The 24342-nt window shown below is 43.7% G+C and overlaps 1 protein-coding gene and 1 non-coding gene across 2 annotated transcripts; one reads left to right on the forward strand and one right to left on the reverse strand.

Annotated features, from left to right (window-relative positions):
* Positions 1-4838: 4838 nt before the first annotated feature.
* LOC128473727 (CAP-Gly domain-containing linker protein 2-like) lies at positions 4839-20964 on the reverse strand. Its single transcript, XM_053455971.1, is given in 4 exon segments — positions 4839-5076; positions 13828-13952; positions 16978-17516; positions 20910-20964. Coding segments are annotated over 4 exon segments (957 nt in total).
* LOC128476068 (small nucleolar RNA SNORA35) lies at positions 9389-9518 on the forward strand. The gene has a single exon (XR_008347094.1). It is a non-coding gene; the product is annotated as a small nucleolar RNA SNORA35 (small nucleolar RNA).
* Positions 20965-24342: the final 3378 nt, after the last annotated feature.

The raw sequence follows: 24342 nt of genomic DNA on the forward strand, positions 1-24342 counted from the left end.
GCCACCTCTTTGTACAGCAGGTTCAGGCCAAGGAGGTTCCACAGAGTTAAATATATTGTATTTGCTCGATTATAAGACAAGCCTCGTCTTATAATTGAATAGAGGTCTGACTATGAGACTAATATCCAGATCCCCAGCAGCGCTGCAGGAGACCTGGATCCTCCTGGCTGCCAGAGTGGCATATAGGGCTATAAGGCATTTCTGAAGGCAGAGTGGCATATAGGGGGTGTGAGGTATTTTTGGAGGCAGAGTGGCATATAGGGGGTTAAAAGGCATTCCTGTAAGCAGAGTGGCATAAAGGAGGGTATAAGGCATATCAAGGAGGCAGAGTGGCAAACCTGGGGGCAGGTGTGCATAACTGGGGGGGGCAGGTTATCTTATCATATCTTTTCTTAAATATGAAAAAATAGTTTACATGAGTTAATATTTCCTAGTAAAACTTTTTTCCTATAGGGTCGTCTTATATTCAGGCTTTTTCTTTTTTTTTCCTAAATTGATATTCAGATTTTGTCTGATCGTCTTATAATCGAGCAAATGCGGTAAATATATGTGGTTGCCATAACTACCCTTCCTGATGGATTTAGTGGCAGCGTACAGTTTATGTTAGTGTTGGTGACTACATTTTGAACCTCTTTTCTCTGCCTTACTACATCTAAGCTATTTGGCAGCTGAGTCAGTGGCTTTTGTTTGAAGTGGAGTTTTCTAAAGAAGGTGCTGCATGTCTCTCCCTTCTCAAGATTCTCCATTTTGGCACAAAAGGTGATTTGACCGGTTTTCTCCTCAAAGCGCTTATTCAGATCCTTAAGGATCCAATAGTCCAATAGTGACTGTAACTTGCACTGCAGCCTTCTAAGGTCCTTCTTACTGACTCTGCAACCAAAAGAAGTTGTGAAGCTTTACCTTGTTGTACTTTCACCATGAGCTACAGTTGAGTAGCAGCCGTTTCAGCTCAATTACATACAACATGCACTAGACTTTTGTGTTCAGATTCAGATGGACTTCTTTTCTAACACATTTTGCATAGTTCTTGCATCCGTACAAATCTCTGAAAATGAGGAGGGACCCCAAACAAACAAACTAAATGAACAAGAAACCTCAGAATATTGTTCAGCGAAAAGTGGGAAGGAACTGTGTATAGGAGGGTACAACAAGTTATCCTGGGGCAGTCTTATTGGTTATGGCTATAATTATTTCCAGAAGCTTTTCTTGTTTACTTTATCATTCTGGCTAATCTGCATTTGCAAGGCAAAGGCATAACCATAGTCATATATGTTTGCTGACACAATTTTAACTTGTGAGTAGCAACCAGAAACAGGTTAGGGTTAGATCACCAAAGTTTCTTGCAATATAGACAGTGTAGAGACTAAACTCAGTGTCAGCCTTGCTGTAGAGCATTTTTTGGGGGAAATTCAGTCCCATATCATGTGCTTGGGTATGTCTTTCTGCCATGGCCTGCCCATTGCTCCTTTACTGCTGTTGTTTCTGTTCTATCATTTCCATATTTTGAGGGATCAATTTGAATAAGTGGTGTCATTTCTGTTGAAATTCAATGCTGTAGCATGCTGCTGGACCTGCCTATCCATTGGTATAATGCTGGTGATTCTACAATAAGAAATCTAGTCTGGCTCTTCCTAATCCATAGGATGCTGCTTGAAGTAAATCTTGTTGAAATGTGAGGCCAGAAGGTGACAGGGACCTCAGCCATTGAAAATATTGCACCAATTTTGTTTTGACATTTTGTCCAAAGTCAGGAAACAGAATTCTTGTCCAAGAACTAATGCGCTACAAATGAAAGAAATAATTTCAGTTCTTCCACAATATCATAAACACTAAAACAGTACAGTGTTTAACTTGTAGGAACTAGGCTTAGGATGAATCCTATGCCCAAGGTTAGCCTCGAGTCACAGGGCTCCATGATTAGAGAAATAGCAGGGTCCATACAGTATTGCCTATGCTTCACTGTTGAGGAAGTGAACACAAAGTGTGTCCTCTGCTGCATTGAGCCATCAGGGCAGCTCCATGACCAATTGATGGAACCAGCCCTGGTTGAGCCCATAGGATCCCTCAGGGATGCCTCCATGATCATCTCCTTAAACGGCCAGTTAAAGGCCTCTCTAATCGTTGGTGATCTGGTGGTTATCAGCTAGGTCAACTGCATCCAACATGTGGCCCATGGGCCAAATGTAAGTACTGGAGCAATGCCTAGGTGGGTGCATGGGGTGAGTCTCCCTACCTTCTCTGATGGCCTTTCTCCCTTTCCTGTCTCATTTCCTGTAGCTCCTTCTTCTCTTGCCTTGTTTCTTATTTCTTTGTCAGCTCCTCCGTGGCTTCTTTCTTTGTCACCTCCACCGAGAACCAGGCCTCATAGAGCACTTCTACAAAAGGGAGGAGCACAACGTCTCCCCTGATTGGAGGAACGGGGAGAGACTGTACCTGTGGCTCTGCCCATTTGCGAAAGTACTCCGAGAGAGCAGCATAATGAAGAAAGATTTGCTGAGAAAGAGAAGCATTTCTGCACCTCTCTCTCCACGAATCTATCTACATTTTTCTGAGGTTTATGAAATTGGAGTCATTGGATGTACCACCATCTGTGTCTGACTTGCTATGTAATCCTAGGAGTCATGCTTGCTATAGAATAGGAGCCATGCTGTACGACCGTCTGGGTCTGGCTCACTATATAACAATAGGAGTCATGTTGTATATTTTATCTCAATGCAAAATGAGTGCAGCCCATGGACACATACATTTCTGGTGAAGTGGCCCACTGCAGTCCTTAGGGCCTGGATAAGTTTCCTTTTTAAGCGAGGAATACATGGAGATAACCCGAGAATGCTCCCCTGGCCAAGAACCATCTACGATCACAGCACTTTGAAGAAGCCAGATCTTGGTGCAACATGTCAGTGCGCATCCGTGAAACCTTGCAACGTCACCCGGAAGTGAAGTATTGGGAATTGACTCAACTGTAGGGGAAGACTGACCCGGCTTGATCCATAAAACGCAGCAGTGAGGTGTGTGTTTTTTAGACTTCTAATACAAGTGGATACTTGTTTTGATTGTATTTTCATTACATAATATTTTACTGGAACTTCTCTCTTCTCCTTGTTGGTGCTTTTGGGAAACCTGCACAAAGCAACACAGTTGGGAACCTATGTGCAAATGGAGATAAGTCATCACAGCATTCGGGTTGCTCCTCAAACATAGGAGCAGTGGGTTGCTCCTATACCAGGCAAGCATTTAATTAGTCAATTGCCACATATAATAATATTATTAATCTAATTAATATATATGTATTCTTGAGATCTGCACCATGGGATATGTTTTGTTTACATGTACTAACGCTGATTAAGCGTCAAACAAAGGATCAAGAAAGTTTAAGAACTCAAGAATCCAATATTTTAATATTGAGGTATTCCCATTAATATTTGCTTAATTCACTTACTTGTCGTGTGCAATACTAGACCTTGGTCACTACTGTACGCATATGATCATAAATGGACTGCAGACTAGCACCTAGGCCAAATTGCAAATTAAATTACCTCCTTGGATTAGGTTACAGCTGTGATGTCAAAATTCAATGGGCCACTCTTCCGCAATTTACGCTGGTACACAATGCCTTCACTTTAAATACCGTATTTGCTCGATTATAAGACAAGGTTTTTTTCAGAGCAAATGCTCTGAAAAATACCCCTCGTCTTCTAATCGGGGTCGTCTTCTAATCAGACCTCAAATAGAGGTCTGATTAGGAGACTAAGATCCAGATCCCCCGCACCGCTGCAGGGGACCTGGATCCTCCTGTCTCACGCCCCCCATCATACACACACTTACCGGTGCTTCCTGCTGTGTTGCCGGGGCAGCGGGTTGACGTCTACGCGATCCGCGTAGACAACGTCCGCTGCAGCCGGAAGGAGGTGTGGCTAGCAGCGGGGGTTGTCTGCGTCCGTCGCGTAAACCTTCCCCGACTGTCAGAGATCAGAGCTCCCCGCACCGGTGCGGGGAACTCTGATCTCTGACAGCCGGGGAAAGTATACGCGACGGACGCAAACAAACCCCCCGCTGCCAACTCCACCTCATTCCGGCTGCAGCGGAAGCCGACGTCAACCCGCTGCCCCGGCTGGAAGCACCGGTAAGAGAGGGGTGAGAGAGAGAGAGAGTGTGTGTGTGTGTGTGTGTTAGTTAAATGGGGGTATAGGGTGTGTGTGTGTGTTAAATGGGGGCATAGGGCATTTCTGGAGTGGCGTTAAGGGGGCATTTAATAGAGCACTCTGCCTCCTGAAATGCCTTATACCTCCCTATATGCCACTCTGCCCCATAATATGCATTTTAACCCCCTAAATGCCAGAATGGGATATAGGGGTATAAGGCATTTCTGGAGGCAGAGTGGCACATAGGGGGTCGAAAGGCATACCATGGGGCACAGTGGCATATAGAGGGTTAAAAGGCATATCATGGGCCACAGTGCCATATTGGAGTGGCAAGCCTGGGGGCAGATGTGCGTAACTGGGGGACAGGTTGGAAAATACAAGAAATAAAAACAAAAAAAATATTTTTCTCAATCATAGCTTTTATTAAAAAAAATAGTTTACATGAATTAACATTTACTGGTAAAACTTTTTTCCTTTGGGGTCGTCTTATATTCAGGCTTTTTCTTTTTTTCCTAAGTTAATATTCAGATTTTGGGGGGTCGTCTTATAATCGAGCAAATACGGTACATAAAACAATTATTAAAAAAGAAAAAACATATAATGCAGTATTTTTCCAGGTTCCAGGGTACAAACTGAAACTCACTTTTCCACATATTTTGTGGGCAATACAAAAATGTATAACTAGTAGGTAGAAACTTAAGAACAGGACAGATTACTTACTAGGCCACTTCTGCTTGGTCTGCCACCTACGGATGATGCCACCGAGCTTACAGAACTGATGGAAGAGCTGCTAGGGCTATGTGTCAGTGCCGACACACCCATTGCCATCCTCTTGCTTTTCTTGGCCTTGGCAGGACTTGTTGATGGGAACCCAATACGGATCACCTTGTGAATAGGAGCAAAAAGGCCAAATTTTGGTGGACATTGAAAGTACCTGGAAAATGTAAAAGTAAAGTCATCATTGCTATACATTCACTTGCAGAGTGAGAATAGGTTTACCAAGCAAGAGCTGGGAAAACATTATAGCTACCATTGCATTCACCATTACAGTTACTTCATTTTAAAGGGGAAGTTTTGGATGGCTTTGCCTCTCAACCACCACCACTTTGGCAATTCTATGATATGGTGTAGTTTGGGCTAGAAAAAACAACATACCAATGGCTAATATGCAGCTGCCTTGAAAACAGCCACAATAGCTACCGAAGTTCCATACAATGCTAGCTAATAGTAGTCAATACTCTTTGGCTTTATTAAGATGCTTTTTACATTTGAGCATACTGCCAAGCAGAGCCGCTCCACACGTAGAAGGCTCATAAGGTCTGTGGATATAGAATCCTAGATTCTGGAAGGATGGTTCCCTCAGGAGATGACTGATAACTTGTAAGGAACTCTACAAATTAGGCATGCGGCATCTCAAGCTGAGCTGAGACTGTAACAACCTGACAGTATTGCATTTTCAATTAACTCTGCAATACTCTCACCATATTATCCACTATAAAATATTGTCTAGACCAGTGATAATGAACCTATGACACACGTGTCAGTGCTGACACGCGTAGCCATTTGGGGTGACACGCGCAGGATTTCATGCGATTCATCCTCGGCTCCTGCACGGCCGCCGAGGATGAAAGAATCTGTGCTGGAGGAACGGGGGGGGGGCGCCACGTGCAGTAGCGTACCTAGCGGGGGGCGGTCCGCACCGGGTGCCGCTTATCAGGCTCTCCCTTGAGGGATCTCCCTTGAACCCGGCTTAAAATCACTCAAGGGAGCCGGAGGTCTGTTAAAGACCTCCGATACCGCTCCCTTGCGATCCGCGCGGCAACAGCTGTTGTGCGCCGGGGTTTGTTGTCAGATCCCGGCGCACAACACTGAAGCCGCGCCCACCGCTGTCCGTGCCCTCTGAACCCCGTGCCCTCGGAAGAAGACAGAAGAACTGAAGAAGAAGAGGAGCGAAGAGCAGGAAAAGGAGCTGTAAGGAGAAAAGAGGAAAGGTAGGAAAGCATACAGTGAGAGTGGATTGGTGTATGTGTGTGGATTGGTGTATGTGTGTGGATTGGTGTATGTGTGTGGATTGGTGTATGTGTGTGGATTGGTGTATGTGTGTGGATTGGTGTATGTGTGTGGATTGGTATGTGTGTGGATTGGTATGTGTGTGGATTGGTATGTGTGTGGATTGGGGTATCTGTGTGGATTGGTATGTGTGTGGATTGGGGTATCTGTGTGGATTGGTGTGTGTGTGGATTGGTGTATTTGTGTGGATTGGTGTATGTATGTGGATTGGTGTATGTGTGTGGATTGGTATGTGGGGATTGGTATGTGTGTGGATTAGTATATGTGTGTGGATTGGTATATATGTGTGGATTGGTATGCGTGTGGATTGGTATATACGTGTGGATTGGTATATACGTGTGGATTGGTAAGTGTGTGAGAGTGATGGGTGTTATGCTGTACCATTTCCAATGTATTTTTCATTTTATAATTATGCTCTAAAGTACATCATAACTCCCATCACTCTATACTGTTCCATACAGTGGCAGAGCTGGGAGATAGTTTAACCCCTTCGTGACAATTGCCGGTCCGGGCACGTCACTGAAAATCGTGACGATTATGACAATTGACGTGCCAGGACCGGCACGTCTTTAAACGGGTGAAAAAATCGATCCGTGATCGATTTTTTCACTCAAACGGTGTTGCTCTAATGCCTCGACATCGAGGCATTGAGCAACACCAAAAAAAACATTCCCGCCCCCCCCCCCATCGCTCCTAGGAGCAAAAAAAAAACATGTTTGAAAGACTGCACGTCTTTCAAACATGGCGGCACCCGCCGCCGAAAAACGGGTTTAGGAAGCGATCGCGAGTCGCTTCCTTTGCTTAGCTGGTGTTGCTAAGATGCCTCAGTATCGAGGCATCTTTGCAACACCTGTTTAGCTAAGGAAGCGACTCGCGATCGCTTCCTAAATGCTCAACTTACCTTCCCGGTGCCGGTGTCTTCGAAACACACGCGGTGTTTCAAGATGGCGGCGCCCATCAAGCCGGGGGGCGGAGCCTGATGACATCATCGGGGGGGGTGTTGCTGGATGTCATGGACATAAGAGTGATCATGATTTGATAAATCAAAGGCAATGTTTTCTAAACATTGCCTTTGATCAGTATTGGATCTGCCCCCCTCCTTCACTTGCTTCTAGTGAGGGAGAGAGACAGATCGGTGTGTTCTGGTATTTCAGGTATTCCCTAATAAAAATATATATATATTGATCCAAAGGCTCTTATAAGAGCCACCCATATAATATTAACCCCTTCATTGCCATTGATCACTGCATAAACAGTGATCTTGCATAGTGGCAATTGTTTTTGGGGTTTTTTTTTTTTTTACATTTTTTTTAACTTTTTTTTTAGGTTTTTTTAGGTTTTTTTTTTTTTTTATTATAGCCATTAACCCTTTCCTTCCCCACTATTTTTGCTGCAATTCTTACCATGCAGCGGTATACGGCTGAGGAGGCGTATGCCTTTTTGGCCACAGATTCTGAGGCCACTGATACAGCGTCAGATTTTGACGTTGGTCAGTTCACAGATACATCTAGTGATGTATCTGTGGCTGTTAGGACGCCTGCCACACGTAGTCGTGGCAGTGCACCAGAGGCATGGGTAGCGCCTAATAGGTACAAGCCAGCTATCCCTCCTTTTTCTGGAATTCCTGGCATCAATATTGATGTTACAGGATTCACTCCACTGCAATTTGTGCAGGTTTTTTTGGGAGACGATGTCTTGGGAGACATTGTCACACAAACAAACATTTATGCCCAGCAGCACCGTGCTGCTAGCCCTAATTCTTTTTGGGCAAAACAGCCATGGACTCCCATTGACGTGCCAGAATTTCTTAAATTCTGGGCACTCACAATGTTAATGGGCATTATAAAAAAGCCCTCCATCCGCTCCTACTGGAGCACCAGCCCCATCTTTAGTACCCCCATTTTTGCCCAAACTATAACTAGGCAAAGGTATGAAATGATTCTTCGTTTCATGCATTTTAGCGACAACAGCCTGTGCCCCCCTAAGGAGGACCCCCAGTTTGATAGGCTGTACAAAATCCGCCCCCTGATTACCCATCTCGCTGCCAGGTTTCCAGAGGTTTATACACCTGGAAAGAATATCTGCGTGGATGAATCCCTAATGAAATATAAAGGAAGGTTGGGATTCAAGCAGTATATTCCTTCCAAGCGCTCCAGGTATGGAGTGAAGGTGTATAAGCTCTGCGAGAGCGAGACAGGATATACTCATGCCTTCCGGGTATACGAGGGTAAGGATAGCTACCTTGACCCTCCAGGTTGCCCAGATCATCTGGGCACCAGTGCCAAGATTGTTTGGGACCTAATATTCCCCCTTATGAACAAAGGCTACCACTTGTATGTAGATAACTTCTATACAAGCGTCCCTTTGTTCAAGCTGCTGTATTGTTTCGATACGGTAGCTTGCGGTTCTATAAAAAAGAACCGCTTGGGTTTCCCACAACGCCTGGTACGAACCCGGCTAGGAAAGGGGGAGACCTCAGCTCTACGCCAAGAGGAGCTTTTGGCATTGAAGTTCAAGGACAGAAAAGAGGTGTGCATGCTGAGCACCATCCACGATGAAAGAACCGTGGAGGTTTCTGTCCGTGGCAGAGCTGGGGTCACTAGAAAGCCAGTGTGCATCAGGGCCTATAACAAGCACATGGGTGGAGTTGATCTGTCAGATCAACTCCTACAGCCCTACCTCATTATGAGGAAGACAAAGGCCTGGTACAAGAAGGTTGCAATTTATCTAATGCAAATTGCAACCTATAACGCTTTTTTGCTGCACAAAAAAGCAGACACTGGGCTGAAGCTGTCTTTTTTGCAGTTTCAGCTCGAAGTAATTTCAGGTATCTTGTACCGTGATGCACCTGGTCCCCAAGTAGTGATGGGAACCAACAGAATTGGGGCTACCCATTTTATTTTTAAAATCCCCCCTACAGCAAAGAAGCAGAATCCCCAAAAGAGATGCAGGGTATGCTACAGCAGGGGGCAAAGAAAGGACACCACATTTTACTGTCCAGATTGCCCTGGAAAACCTGCACCCTGTGTCGGTGACTGCTTCAAGCTGTATCACACAGTTTCCCATTTTTAATTTTTTTTTTTGTTCCTGCTCCATTTTTGTATTTTTTTTTTATTTTTTGTTACATTTACTGTTTTTTAGCTTTTATTTGCTCCACCATTTTTAAGCGTTTTTATTTGCACTGTCAAGTGAACCCTGTGTCCATTCCGTGGCATGAGGGACCACTTAAGGTGCTAGATCAAATCCCTTCTTGGAGATAGGCCAGGCTTTCTTGTAACCTGTCCCTACTGATAGTTGGGTACAAGCATTTTTCTTTACCCAGATGTAAAATTCCTACTGAACTTGAATTGCTCATGTTCCAAATGTGGCCCTTTTGCCCCCAAACAATCTGACAAACCCATGCATGTGGGGTATCAATGTACTCAGGAGATGTTGCTGGACACATATCGGGGTGTTGTGTGACAGCAACATATACCAGGAGCTGTAATTTCACACCTGAAGTACAAAGTATGTGGAAAAAAAACACCAAAAACAATTACTATCCCAAACTTTGACAAGGGTTGGTGGTAGGATTAGTGCATGGAAAGGGTTAAACTATCAGCATCTAAAATACCCTGGGGTGTCTAGTTTTCAAAAATATATGGTTTGGTGGGGTAAATTTAATTTGCTGGCTTCAAAGATGCCCCAAATACCACATAGAGACAGAATTACCAGATTCAGAGAAAAATGGTTTTGAATTAGCAAAACGCTACTTGTACTTATTGCCCCATAACGTGTAGAAGAAAGCAAAAAAACATAAAAACATTGGGTATTTCTAAACTCGGGACAAATAGTAGAATCTATTTAGCAGGTTTTTTCAGTAGTTTTTTATGATGAATAAAAGATTTTTCAAATAAAAGTGAGAAAATGTGGTTTTTTTTCAATTTTTCGTCATATTTTATTATTTTTATTATAGGAAATTACATCATATGAAAAAAATTTTGGTGTCTGAAGAAAGCCCTTCTTGTCCTGAAAAAAACAATATATAACTTGTGTGGGTTTAGTAAATGGGTTAAGAGAAAATTACAGCTAAACACAAACACCGCAGAAACGATAAAACAGCCATTGTCACAAAGGGTACAAAAAGTAAAATCAGCCTTTGTCACGAAGGGGTTAAACTATAAATTGCGCAAAATTATGTTTTTTTGTCGAAGTGACACACCACGCGAGTTATGCTCGATTTTTTGCCGATTTTTGACACACCACGCCAAAAAGGTTGCCCATCACTGGTCTAGACAGTAAGCACGCTACAAAACTATTCCATCAAATTATACACAACTGCTGTCATGGAGGCATACTATAACCAAAAGTAACCAAGTCCCAGAGTCCTATATGAAATAGCAATGTCTATTTGAAGGCTATAACTCCCATCATCTTTAAAGTTAAATATATAGTAAGCATAAGTGTACTCCATGTTTACACTTCATTCCCTTTGGATATTTGCCAACAACTGATGACATCTTCAGTCAAGTAAAAAAGATCAAACATCATAAATGCTTTAATTCTTATATAATAGTGAGTTGTGTGTTCTCTGGTATCCTCCTTTGAGCTTTTAGTTGAATTTTCATTATATATTAACAAAACTAGTGATGACTCAGAATAGAGGATGACTACTCATAATAGAGCATGTGATCTGCCAGTGGGAAGTATTTTAAATACATTTAGTACCTTAGTCCCTTATATATACGGTATGTTTATGGAAAATAAAGTTCCAGTGAGTACAGGCTGTATATCAAAGACTGCCAAAAGACATAAACAAGCTGTTTTAGGATACCCACCCATTACAACATATGCAGTGTTTCTCCACGAAGGAATCTTTTCCACTTAAAGCAAATAGTATTATTCTGTCACCATGTAATGTCCATCTGCATGGAAAATGTCACGCCACTGAATACAAAATTACCCATTAACTTCTTTGTGTTGGGCTTCTCTGATGTTAAAACACGCATCTCGACCATCAGCTTAATATTTTTTTCTCAAAGTACCGTATTTGCTCGATTATAAGACGACCCTGATTATAAGACGACCCCCCAAAATCTGAATATTAACTTAGGAAAAAAAGAAAAAGCCTGAATATAAGACGACCCTAAAGGAAAAAAGTTTTACCAGGAAATGTTAATTCATGTAAACTATTTTTTTTAATAAAAGCTATGATTGAGAAAAATATTTTTTTTTTGTTTTTATTTCTTGTATTTTCCAACCTGTCCCCCAGTTACGCACATCTGCCCCCAGGCTTGCCACACCAATATGGCACTGTGGCCCATGATATGCCTTTTAACCCTCTATATGCCACTGTGCCCCATGGTATGCCTTTTGACCCCCTATGTGCCACCCTGCCTCCAGAAATGCCTTATACCCCTATATGCCACTCTGGCATTTAGGGGATTAAAAGGCATATTATGGGGCAGAGTGGCATATAGGGAGGTATAAGGCATTTCAGGAGGCAGAGTGCACTATTAAATGCCCCCTTAACGCCACTCTGCCTCCTGAAATGCCTTATACCTCCCTATATGCCACTCTGCCCCATAATATGCCTTTTAACCCCCTAAGTGCCAGAGTGGCATATAGGGGTGTAAAGCATTCCAGAAATGCCCTACACACACACACACACACACACACACACACACACACACACACACACACACACACACACACACTTACCGGTGCTTCCAATTTCCTGCTGTATTGCCGGGCCAGCGGGTTGACGTCTCATTCCGCGGCAGCCGGAAGGAGGTGGAGTTGGCAGCGGGGGTTTGTATGCGTCCGTCGCAAATACCTTCCCCGGCTGTCAGAGATCAGGAACTCTTGAACTCTGATCTCTGACAGTCGGGGAAGGTATTTGCGACGGACGCATACAAACCCCCGCTGCCAACTTCACCTCCGGAAGCACCGGTAAGTGTGTGTGTGTGGGGGGGCGACGACAGGAGGATCCAGGTCCCCTGCAGCGGTGCGGGGGATCTGGATCTTAGTCTCCTAATCAGACCTCTATTTGAGGTCTGATTAGAAGACGACCCCGATTATAAGACGAGGGGTATTTTTCAGAGCATTTGCTCTGAAAAAAACCTCGTCTTATAATCGAGCAAATACGGTACATCTCGTCTGTATTGGCTGTTTCCCAAATGCAATGAGAAGCCTGTCCAAAAGGTTTTGGAGTGTGTCTGTGGGAATTTGTGTCCATTTAATCAAAAGAGCATTTAGCATTGATGTTGGACAAGAAGTCCTGGCTCACAATCGGTGTTCAAATTCACCCCAAAGATGTTCAATGGGGTTAATTGACTAAGTTTGTGAATCCATGAAAGGGACACAGTGATGCTGGAACAAGAAAAGGCCATCCCCAAACTGGCGCCACAAAGTTGAAAGCATACAATTGTCTTAAATGTCTTTGTATGGTATAGCATGAACATTACCCTTAACTGGGTCTAGGAAATTCATTTTGCGCTACTCTATTCTGCTACACTACAGGTCATTATCAGACTAAGTGCAATCATGTCTGGCAGCGCAACCTCCTACAATAACCTCTTCTTCTTCTTCATCAGGGCAATTTCTCTTTTACGTGTAACCAAAAAACACTTCTAACTACAATTTCAGCCTGAAAAGGCAGCTTTATCAATATAGTTCCATAATAACTCAGAATGGGGAAGAAAGGGGATTTAACTGACTTTGAACGTGGCATGGTTGTTGGTGCCAGACGGGCTGGTCTGGGTATTTCAGAAACTCCTGATCTACTGGGATTTACAAGCACAACCATCTCTAGTGTTCACAGAGAATGGTCCAGAAAAGAGAAAATATCCAGTGAGCAGCAGTTGTGTGGACGAGAATGCCTTGTTGATGTCAGAGGTCAGAGGAGAATGGGCAGACAGGTTCGAGATGACAGAAAGGCAACAGTAACTCAAATAACCACTCGTTACAACCAAGGTATGCAGAATACCATCTCTGAATGCACAACACGTCGAACCTTGAAGCAGATGAGCCACAGCAGCAGAAGACCACACCAGGTGTCATTCCTGTCGGCTAAGAACAGGAAACTGAGGCTACAATTCACACAGGCTCACCAAAATTGGACAATGGAAGAGTGGAAGAACGTTGCCTGGTCTGATGAGTCTCGATTCCAGCTGCGACATTCAGATGGCAGGGTCAAATTTTTGATGTAAAAAACATGAAAGCTTTGGCCCAACCCACTCAATTAAAGTCTCTTTTGATATACAGCCTGGTATTTACTTCGGTTGTTGCACTTAACCGCTTAAGGGAGAAGACAGCCTGACCTATTTTTTTTTTAATTCAAAGGATGTTTATTTACTTTTCCTCTGTATTGTTCCCTGGTATATTCATTCCTTATTACTTAGATATGTTCCTGGCTTGGATTTGTACTTCTTCTTAATTAAGCCAACGCATTTATGCAAGTAGATTTTTAAAATCTAGACCCATTTTGCAGTGTATGCTTGCTTAACAATTATAAATGCATTAATAGAAATTATATTATGTTTAGTTTTTGACCAGACAACATACCTGTGCAAACAAGTGTACGTGTGATATGTGAAAAACCTGGTGAGAATGATTTACTATGTTCCCGGCATACCTGGTTCCTGCCACTGCACCGTCGTTCTTGCCCAAAGGCTCATCTAACTCAACTCCACACCATTCACCCTTTGCAAAATCCGTCTCTCCCACGTAGCGAACCACTCCGGTCTTTGTACCACCAACCTGCAAGCCATGATTAAGGGAAATTAACAGCTTTAATGCCATTGAATATTAAATAAAATTGGCATTATAATAATGAGAGAGTTGGATAAATCAGACACAAAACACATATAGAAAGTAGCTAATTCAAGTCAAACGTGTTCTTAAAATTGAAACTAAGATGTTCATTAAAATATCTTGTACGCAGCCATTTAGTTTAATATTAATAACACACAGTAAACTTTAGCAAAAGCAGTGTGTAGTAGTATGTAGAGAATCATGTTGGTTTTATTTGTCATTTTATTGTACACGACAAAAGGAAATATACTGAAACTTTTTAGAATACAACAAAGTCAATTCTTGTGTATAAAACACACATTACAGTCAGTCACAAAAAACCCTTAAAAAAGGTATCAAATTGTGAATTTAAACTTCCAACCAGGTGCCTTTCTGTGTCAAATGTGATTTACTAAACAATGATGTATGATGCAAAGCGCTAAACAATTTGTTTTTTCATTTACACATACAGTGCATGTTCCAAACACTTTCAAATAATTATTTCCAAATAATCACGTGGATTATTGACTCAGACCTTGTAATGAGTTACATATTCATGCTTACCCCTTACCAACTTTCATCAGTCTTGTGGACCTGTACATCCACCTTGCCAGTTACATTGTCAATGTATAGCTTAACTATATATCTTTTCCACTAAAGCCAAAGAGGGACACTTTCGATTTAGCGGGTATGGTCTGAAGCATGGCTGTTGGCTTGGGTCCAAAAGAGGGACATTTGGGATATGTATATATGAAGGAAACACTGAAGGAGCTTAAACAATACATTTCCGTTCCTTTTGCTAATTATAGTAAGAAGGTTGGAGAAAAATTGTAATTACCTACTCAGAATTTTAGATAAACTTTAAGATTTTGGTTGACTCTTAGGTAGAACTACAAATACTTTAGCAGGCTGGAGACAAAGGCATTATAATTGCTGTCTGTACTATTATCACACCAACACAAAAGCACAGTAACGTCTTGCAGAGATTATGCGCACAGATTGACAGTCTCGGCTTTGTACAGTTTCAAAGTTAAGAAGTGACAGAATCTGCTAACAGTTTAATTCTCAATACCTTTTTGATGTGGCTAATGAGACCATAGTGTTAGGATGATTTGCTCTCAGCTAAGAGTAAGAGGATACCGCATTAAAATTAAATAAATGTGGATGCCTTGCCGCACATTGTTCAGCTGGATCGTTTAAAAAAGGACTGTCCTTACAGCTAAGAGGAAACAAAGACAATGTGCTTGCAACACATGCTGAAACTGCTAATTCATTGTATTTCTATCATTAAAATGAGTGCATAAAGGTAATAATGTTTAATCCGTTCAGTGTAAGTCTAGATCATTTCCCATTTTCTCATGATATTATTGACATGGCTTCAGAGTATGGCTTCTGGTGCCAGTGTGTCCCCAAGTCTTATTTTATATATTGACATAAATGCCACGTTCAGGGCCAGACTGGGGATGACCTAGCGGCCTTGGCACTTTAGGGCACACGTTTTTCTACTAAGACCGAGAGCAGCCCCACGTATCCATCCATTGACCACACACCACAGGACCAGGTATGCTGCTGGGGCAGTACCATAGTTAAGAATCCAGTCCTACCAGCCACAGGCCCAGGTACAGCAACATTTCCACATTCACTTATTATTTCCCACTCCTAATGTATTATCACACAAATAGAGCTATAATTTGTTAAAGAATACAGCAGACTGAAAAGACCCCCTCCCTCCAAAGGACTAGTTATAAGCTGTTCAATGTTTGAAAAAAATACCCCCTTACATTCAAAATGACCAAAGAAAGACACTTGCTTTAGGGGTATGGATAGAGGGAAAAGGAGCAAATCTTTACTAATGCTATTTATGTGACTGTGACCTACTGACTAATATAAACACTGGATTTGATTTATAATTTAGTTTGTGAACACATTTCTTTACACGTTGTAACTTTAAGGGTTGTAGAACAATGTGATACACTCATATCCATCAAATATTCTGAGCTCCTAGGAAAGAGAGACATCAAGGATAGGATGAGAGACAAAGGGATTTGTGAGCCAAATAGTAACTGTGAACCTAAAAAAGAACACTAAGAATTTGGCCTATATTAGCTATAGGCTAATAACGGCAAACCAGCACATATTACGCTTTAAATGTGCTTTATGAATGATTACTGGTACTATTATTACCAGAAAAGTCAAATCTGGTCATCCAAAGAGCAGATAGAAAGGTATCATGATATTTTGTATGCGTTTTATTCAAGTAAAACAATCCCAATCTGAGGCATATCATTTATTGTTTGCATTTTGTACCACATAGGCACAATTTGAGATAACCATTATATTTTTTAATGTAAAATAAATATAATGGTAGTTAAAGTGAGGGGCAATGGTGCTACAGTAGATACACCAATATCTCGGTTCAAAAGATAAGTGAAACAAAAGACTCTTAAGGCTTACCCAGGCCCATTTAAAGAGACCTGACCGAACACCCTATATCCATAGAGGTTTTAAGAAATATCTTGTATATATGTTACCTAGATGCTAACTTATGAATACCCATGACCGGTCTTTGGCCTCTTGCCTTTGTGGGTGCCTGTGAGTACCTAAAATCTTCTGTCTTTAAAATATTGTTCTCACTTTGGATTATGTGCACATAAACTTTCAAACTCTGTAACAATCCCTAAATCATCATAAGGACCACCTTGCAAAGGTCAATGGACCAAAATTTAAGAATGACTACAGTACAACATTATTAGAATATCAGTAGCAGAATCGACTCTTCAAGCCTATGCTTTTGAATAAAATACAGGTTAAATGTACATTACTCCAGGAGTCTGAGGTCAATGTGTCATTGTTTAAATCATATGCAAAATATCTCATTTCAATAAAAGCCTCCCAGATACTTATTCATAATATTCCTCAATGAAATCATATTGACACTATGGAACATATATTCATTCCACTAAATGACATATTTCTGGAAATCTTGACTCACCAAAACACGATCTCCAATCCGTAAATCTTTGTCACCTTTTTTAACTGACCCACTGTCTGAAAGATTTGATCCCTATTCATTTCCTGTTTTTATAGTGTTGTTTAGCACACTTTCTCGGAGTGGAACGATGCGTGTAGTTAGAGGTGGGGTGGCAGTTCCAGAATGCAGGGACAAGTTTTGTGTAGTCAATGATTCCACAGAATGAGAATCACTTCCTGCACCATCTGCCACAGGCTGGCGAGTCAACTTGGATGGACGAGTAAAAATCCCCTGTAATGGTTGACATTCAAAATAGCGAACTCCACCAACCGATCCATCATTCTTTCCTACTGGGTCATCCAGAACAACTCCTGCCCACTGTCCTGGGGCAAATTGGGTTTCTCCCAAGTATTGTACCACTCCAGACTTTACTCCATTGACCCATACACGTTCACCAACCACAAAGTCTCCCAAGAACTCATCTCCAACCTCAGTGATCTTTGAACTTGATTTTTCTGCACCAACTGAAGAGGTAGATCCCTGTTTATGCAATGGAGAACCTGTGTGCAACAAGCAAGGCAATATTAACAAACAAACAAACATTTATAGGCATGCTTATCAATCCTGTAGCCTTTATGTGGAAGTTACAATTATCCTGTGATAATTGGGGTTTAAGTTAAACTATGGTGCCAGACAGGTTTTTTAGAAATCAGAAGGATACATTGATTAAGATTAAGGAAATAGTTTAATGTCTCATATATCTCCATTCACAGCTTTTTACTATCTAATGCATGTTTTACCTATAAATAAACAAATAAAAATAATTTGTCTTGTAAAAACACTGCAGCAAACTGCCCATAACTCCATCAGTTTTTACCACCACCTTTGGCTGTGCACTGGTAAGTAAGAGATGTGTTTGGTCAAATGCATCTTATGCAAGCCACAGAGGTAGAGTTCAGAAAAAGAGAGCAAATGTATAGGGGCAGCTCTAATGAATCACTCCATGTATTTGCAAGGGGTAAGAAAAACACATTAATTTAAAGTGGACACTCAGTTGTCATATGTATTAAATTGCATATGATATTTGCCATGTCCTTGTAAAGGGACACTCCAGCCATCATATGCACTTTAGACTTTTGTGGTGTTCTTCTTGCCCTCTAGCTCCACTATATAACCAAATGTATGTGGACTGTTGGATACACAAGTGACCCTACAGGGCCCATATGTCATTGCCAGTGTTTGATTACTCCTTTATGACTTTAGGAGTTAGTGTTGTGTCCTGTAAAACATGAACACACTACCACAAGGATTTAATAGGACATCCTGAGCTTTTGCATTCTATGACAGCCTAGCTCCTTCCCAGAATAAGTGTTTAGGTGGTGTGAATGCTGGCGCCTGCATTAGACACTCTGCACACTCTGCACAGACCCTGCTGGGGTCTCTGGTAACCCACTGACAGCTGATCACACATACTGTTATCAGGAATGCAGAACCGAGTTTCTGCATCACTGTGTTCTAGAGTGAGATTTTAGTGAGTTGGGGACAAACGGAGTCTCTCAGCCTTTTAGATAAAATCAAGCGAATACCTGTGAGAATGGGAACATGTGGTCCTCTCGCCTTATGGCTGAGGGGGCGATGATTTGATATATAGAATGCACGTGTGATGGAAAACCGGGTTGCCAGGTTGCGCTTTTTCTTCCAGGGTCCCAGTAGAACTTTGTTGCTACTCACTGCTGTAGCAAAGTGATATAGTTTTTTTAGGGAGTAGTTTATCCTACATAAATCCAGTTGATGCTTGGCATTATGCTATGGGGAAGGGTGACCAGTGAAACCAGTGAGTGCCCACTCAGTCCATGTTATTCTAAAAGGGTCAGTATAGGCTTGATTGTGTTTATTAAAAAAAACAATACATAGAGCTAAAACACTTTATTGTAGCTCAAGGGCAAACATCAACAGCCATACCAAGTATATGTGTCAGGCCTCATCCAGGCTGCAGTGCTGTATGTCTTTAGTTTCCCTAGTCCTTGCTACAGTTCTCTCTTTGCCGTAATCCATTCCTGGATTTTCCTATGCTCTGTCCTGTACTTCTGATTCCTTGATTCCAGTCTTGCTCTTTGCTTTAGCTCTGTTCCCTTTATAAGGTGTACCCCACCCACGTGTTCTGTTTGTCTCAGTCATCAGTCTAAAGGTTTAGATTCAATGTTTGGTTTCAGTTTATTAGTGATTCAGTAAGCAGGGTTTAGCGTTAGGACCCACCCTCATTGGAGTACGTTGGCGTAGTGGTGGGCTAAGCATACTATGGCCATAAGATGTGACAGATTTTCCAATAGTTGTCATACAGTCCTAGGCTAGTTCCTGTATTTATGTGTGTCAGTCTGTTATGTAACGTGTATCCCCTGTAGAGGGGTGTCCTGTCCTGTATCCCCAGTAGAGGGGTGTCCTGTTCATGTCAGATCTTGAGTATTCCTTGTCTTGTTCCCTGTGGTACCCTGTATTATGTATATCTTGTCTGGTTATGTTTCTTGCTTGGTCTCGCTGTCCCTTGCTTCTTTCTCTGTTCCCCTTGCTTGCTATGTTTCTCCTGTACTCTGCTTAGCTTTCCATACTCCCAGCCTGCAGGTGCCTGCAGGATATCTCCAAATTCTGGTTAACATCAGATGCTATATCAGGACGCTGGTATGTGGCTGTAAAACCCTAGATGCCCACTCGGGCATCAGGCCCTGTCCTACTCCGCTACTGCGCAATAACTCCTGCACTCCATCTTTGGGCACTCTGGGTCATTACACTCGTCTGTATGGACCCAGTTTGTGACAATATGCAGACATAACATGTGTAGTGTCAGTAATACTAAAAACTGTACACCATGAAAGTACTCTACTATGTTGCAGCACGGCACCAACAATCATTTATACATTCATGTGAAATAATATTAGAAAGAAGCAATAGCTGTCATGACAAAACATGTAAACGGTCACAGGGGCACAAAAATGTTGGTATTATGGTAGGAATGGTACCTGTGGAAAAGGAAGTAGGGATAGGAAAAGAAATATCACAAATATCCAAAGGATTGAGGGGATCAGATGAAATGTGGTGTGGGGGTTAGTCCTCCTCTCCATAGGCGTCGCTACAGGGGGGGAGGCAGTGGGGCAATTGCCCCCCCTAGATTATTCATTTCCCCCCTTTTGCCCCCCCACCAAATTTGAGTAGAGAAGAATAATGACACAATATGCAAGAGAAGAAAGTTGTTGCCCCAGCTATATTCACATAGTGAAAAAAAAAAGAAATGGCATTAGCTATGATAACGTTGATGGATTTTACAGCATGCTGGTCTTTCACTGATTTCCAGTCAAGCAGTGACAGGCATGGCTTTACCATATTATACAATGTATCTGGGGAGGAAAACTTTCGGTAATTGTCTAACAATATCTTTTTCATCCAGGAAACAAATAATGCACTGGGTGCAAATTAGTGAAAAGGTGTACCTAGTCAATGTGTGTGTGACATATTGTAATCCTACAAGAAAAGCACAAAATATTGCAAATACCTAGAGGTTAAAGAGCCATTTCAGACTTCTTTTTGGATCTTGATACATTTTCCCTTATTGTGACAGAACCCCTACATTGGAAAACCCAAAAAGAGAAAATATAGCAGTTCTTCACTGTAAAACATACTGTGACAGAATGACCTGTCATACAGGGGCCCAAGGTACTCAGAGATGGCTCCAGCCTGGCTGCCAAACAGGCAGGAACTCCATTGTGTAAACTAATCCTATTAACAGGATTGCTGCCAGGACGAGATTCAGTAGCTAAAGGGGATTAAAGGTTGGGTTGTCTACATGTACCTGTTTATCATTGTTAATTTATGTTAATTAAGTTCTGTGGCTATATGACTTTTTGGTGGCCCCACTGCACCAAATCATGCACCAAATGCGCTGCCAACAAGTTCTGCCGCACACGTCCTGCTGGGCTTCTGCGGCCGCTTCCCTGTCCCTCGGTTCCTTGGACTCATGTGGCCATGGACTTTATCGTCGAGCTGCCTCCTTCTAAGGGTCATACCGTGATCCTTGTGGTGGTTGACCGCTTTTCTAAGATGGCTCACTTTATTCCGCTCAAGAAGCTTCCTAACGGTTCTACCTTGGCAGATGTTTTTATTCGGGACATTGTTCGACTCCCGCAGTCTCTCCCAGGGACATTACCAGTTTCACCTGTTCCAGATCTGGAGGAGAGACTCGCTTCCATCCGTGCCACCTGGGCTTCTGTTCACTCCGCTCTGGAACGTGCTGCTCAGCTCCAGCAAAGTCAGGCCAATAGGAAGCGGCCTCCCAATCCCTCGTATCAGCCTGGCGATAGGGTTTGGTTGTCTACACGGTTCCTGAGACTCCGGGTTCCTTCTATGAAACTGGCTCCGCGATTTATTGGGCCCTTTCCGGTTCTGCGTCGGATTAATCCGGTGGCGTACGAACTCTCGCTACCCAGAACACTTCGTATTCCTCGGGTATTTCACACCTCCTTGCTGAAACCTCTGGTCTGCAATCAGTTTACCCGAGGCGAACACTCTACAGCTGAGACTTCCAGGAGGGGTTTGGAGGGACGTACCCCCCAGGTCATTCTCGATTCCCGGCGGCAACAAGGCAGTCTGCAATACCTTGTACAGTGGAGAGGTCTCGGTCCCGAGGAGCGTTCCTGGGTACCAGCGGCACGGCTTTCGGTACCACGATTGATACGTGCGTTCCACGCAAGACATCCTTCTCGTCCTAGTGGTCGCCCTGAGGGCGTCCTTTTGAGGGGGGGTACTGTTACTCACCTGTCCCCGGTTCCCACGCTGCCGCAACAGACGCCGCGCAGGAGAGGGAGACCCCCTCCACTGCACGGCCACCTCCACAGCAGCCGCCACGAAGGAGAGGGAGACCCCCCTCCACCGCACGGCCACCTCCGCAGCAGCCGCCAGGAAGGAGAGGGAGACCCCCCTCCACCGCACGGTCACTTCCGCTGTCATCCTCTGAAGTGGTGTCCTGCTTCCGCCCTCTAGTGGCGAACTCCCTAACTGCAGGGCTTTATGAAGGGAGGCTACGCCACACTCAAAATGGTTGAGATTCCCGGACACCGGAAGTGATGTCATGATGGGTTGATGGGAGATTCGGACTTCCTCCGCGGTTCCCCATTTAAACCTCTCAGACCAGCTACACCTTGCCTTCTGATGGTCATCTATGCCTTGTGCTAGTGCCCAGATAGCGTTTACCTTCCTGATTCCTGTGTTTGACCTCGGCTTGCCTGACTACGTTGTTTTAATGTATCCTGACCTCGGCTCGTTTATTGTTTATCCCCATCTCCTGAATCCTGACCTCGGCTCCGTTTATCGATTATCCTGCTCTCCGGAATCCAGACCTCGGCTCGTATGAACTGTTCTGTCCTGGAGTCCAACCTGACCACGGTGCCTCCTATTACTTGTACGTGACAATATGTTAACTATTTTTCATATTTAATAAAAACTATGACAAAAAAAGCCTTATTTATATTTTCTTTTATTTACCAAACTGCCCTCAGTTATGCACAACTGACCCCCAGCTTGCCACTCTGCCCCCATATATGCCTTATACCTCCTATGTGCCAGATTCCACTGTGCCCCCTGATATGCCACTGTGCCCCCGATATGCCTTATACTCGTTATATGCCAGTGATATGCAAATGAGCGCCCAATATGCCTTTTACCCCCAGATACGTCTTATGCCCCCCTGATATGCCTAATATTGATATGCCTTATATGTCTTATAACTTCCAATATGCCACTTGCCCCCATTTATGCCTTATACCTCCCTATATGCCACTGTGCACCCTGATATGCCACTCCGACCCCCATAAATGCCCTGCACCATCCTGAAATTCATTATACTCCCTGATTCACCACTCTGCCTCCCCCAGATATGCCACTCTGAAATTTATTATACCCCCCCATACACCACTCTACCTCCCCCTATACACCACTCTAACTCCCCCAGATATGCCATTCTGCCTCCCTGAAATTCATTACACCCCCATACACCACTCTGCTATCGTGAAATTCATAATACCACCCATACACCACTCTGCCTCCTCCCCCCTCCCATACACCACTCTGCCTCCTCCCCCTCCCATACACCACTCTGCCTCCTCCCCCCCTCTCATTCATCACTCTGCCTCCTCCCCCTCCCATACACCACTCTGCCTCCTCTCCCTCCCATATACCACTCTGCCTCCTCCCCCCTCCCATACACCACTCTGCCTTCTCCCCCTCTCATACTCCACTCTGCCTCCTCCCCCTCCCATAACCACTTTGTCTCCTCCCCTTCCCATACACCACTCTGGCTCCTCACCCTCCCATACACCACTTTGCCTCTTCCCCTCTCCTATACACCACTCTGCCTCCTCCCCCTCCCATACACCACTTTACCTCCTCCCCCCTCCCATACACCACTCTGCCTCCTCCCCCTCCCATACGCCACTCTGCCTCCTCCCCCTCCCATACGCCACTCTGCCTCCTCCCCCTCCCATACGCCACTCTGCCCCCTCCCATACACCACTCTGCCTCCTGTCAGCAACGGAGGTTCACAAGACACCAGGGAGCCGGGTAGAGAGGCAGAGTGGTGTATGGGAGGGGGAGGAGCCAGAGTGGTGTATGGAAGCTTGGCTCCCATACACCCCTCTGACTCCTCCCCCCTCTTATACACCACTCTGCCTCTCTCCCGACTCCCTGGTGTTTTGTGAACCTCCGTTGCTGACAGGCACTTTCACTGCAGCCTCATAGAAGCCTCAGAGTAAGTGAAGGGCATTAACGGAGGCTGTCTGTGCGCATTGCGCAGACACCCACCAGCTCACAGAGAGGATGATCCTCTGCAGGAGACCTCAATTCTCTGTCAGCTGGTGGGAGTCTGCGTGATGTGCACAGACAGCCTCCGTTACTCACCTTCACTTACGCTGAGGCTTCTATGAAGCTGCAGTGAAAGTGCCTGTCTGCAACGGAGGTTCACAAAACACCAGGGAGTCGGGAGAGAGGCAGAGTGGTGTATGGGAGGGGGAAGGAGTCAGAGGGGTGTATGGAAGTGGAGGGGAGAGACGGAAGTTGTCTGTGCGTATCGCACGGACATCCACCGGCCGACAGTGAGGGGAATCCAGGTCTGGATTCTAGTGTTATAATCCGATCTCTGTTTAAGGTCGGATTATATTAGGAGAGGAGTTTTTCAGAGCATTTGCTCTTTTTATAATCGATAAAAATCGATTTGACTAATCGATAATGAAAATCGTTGTCAACGATTTTAATTATCGATTTTTATCGATTAGTTGTTTCAGCCCTAGTTGTGTCTACTTATTGGGTACATGTACATAGCAGGGTTCCAAGGTGTGCATGCTGACT

The sequence above is a fragment of the Spea bombifrons genome, chromosome 2, assembly GCF_027358695.1.
Source record: "Spea bombifrons isolate aSpeBom1 chromosome 2, aSpeBom1.2.pri, whole genome shotgun sequence".
In the NCBI taxonomy this organism is placed as follows: Eukaryota; Metazoa; Chordata; class Amphibia; order Anura; family Pelobatidae; genus Spea; species Spea bombifrons.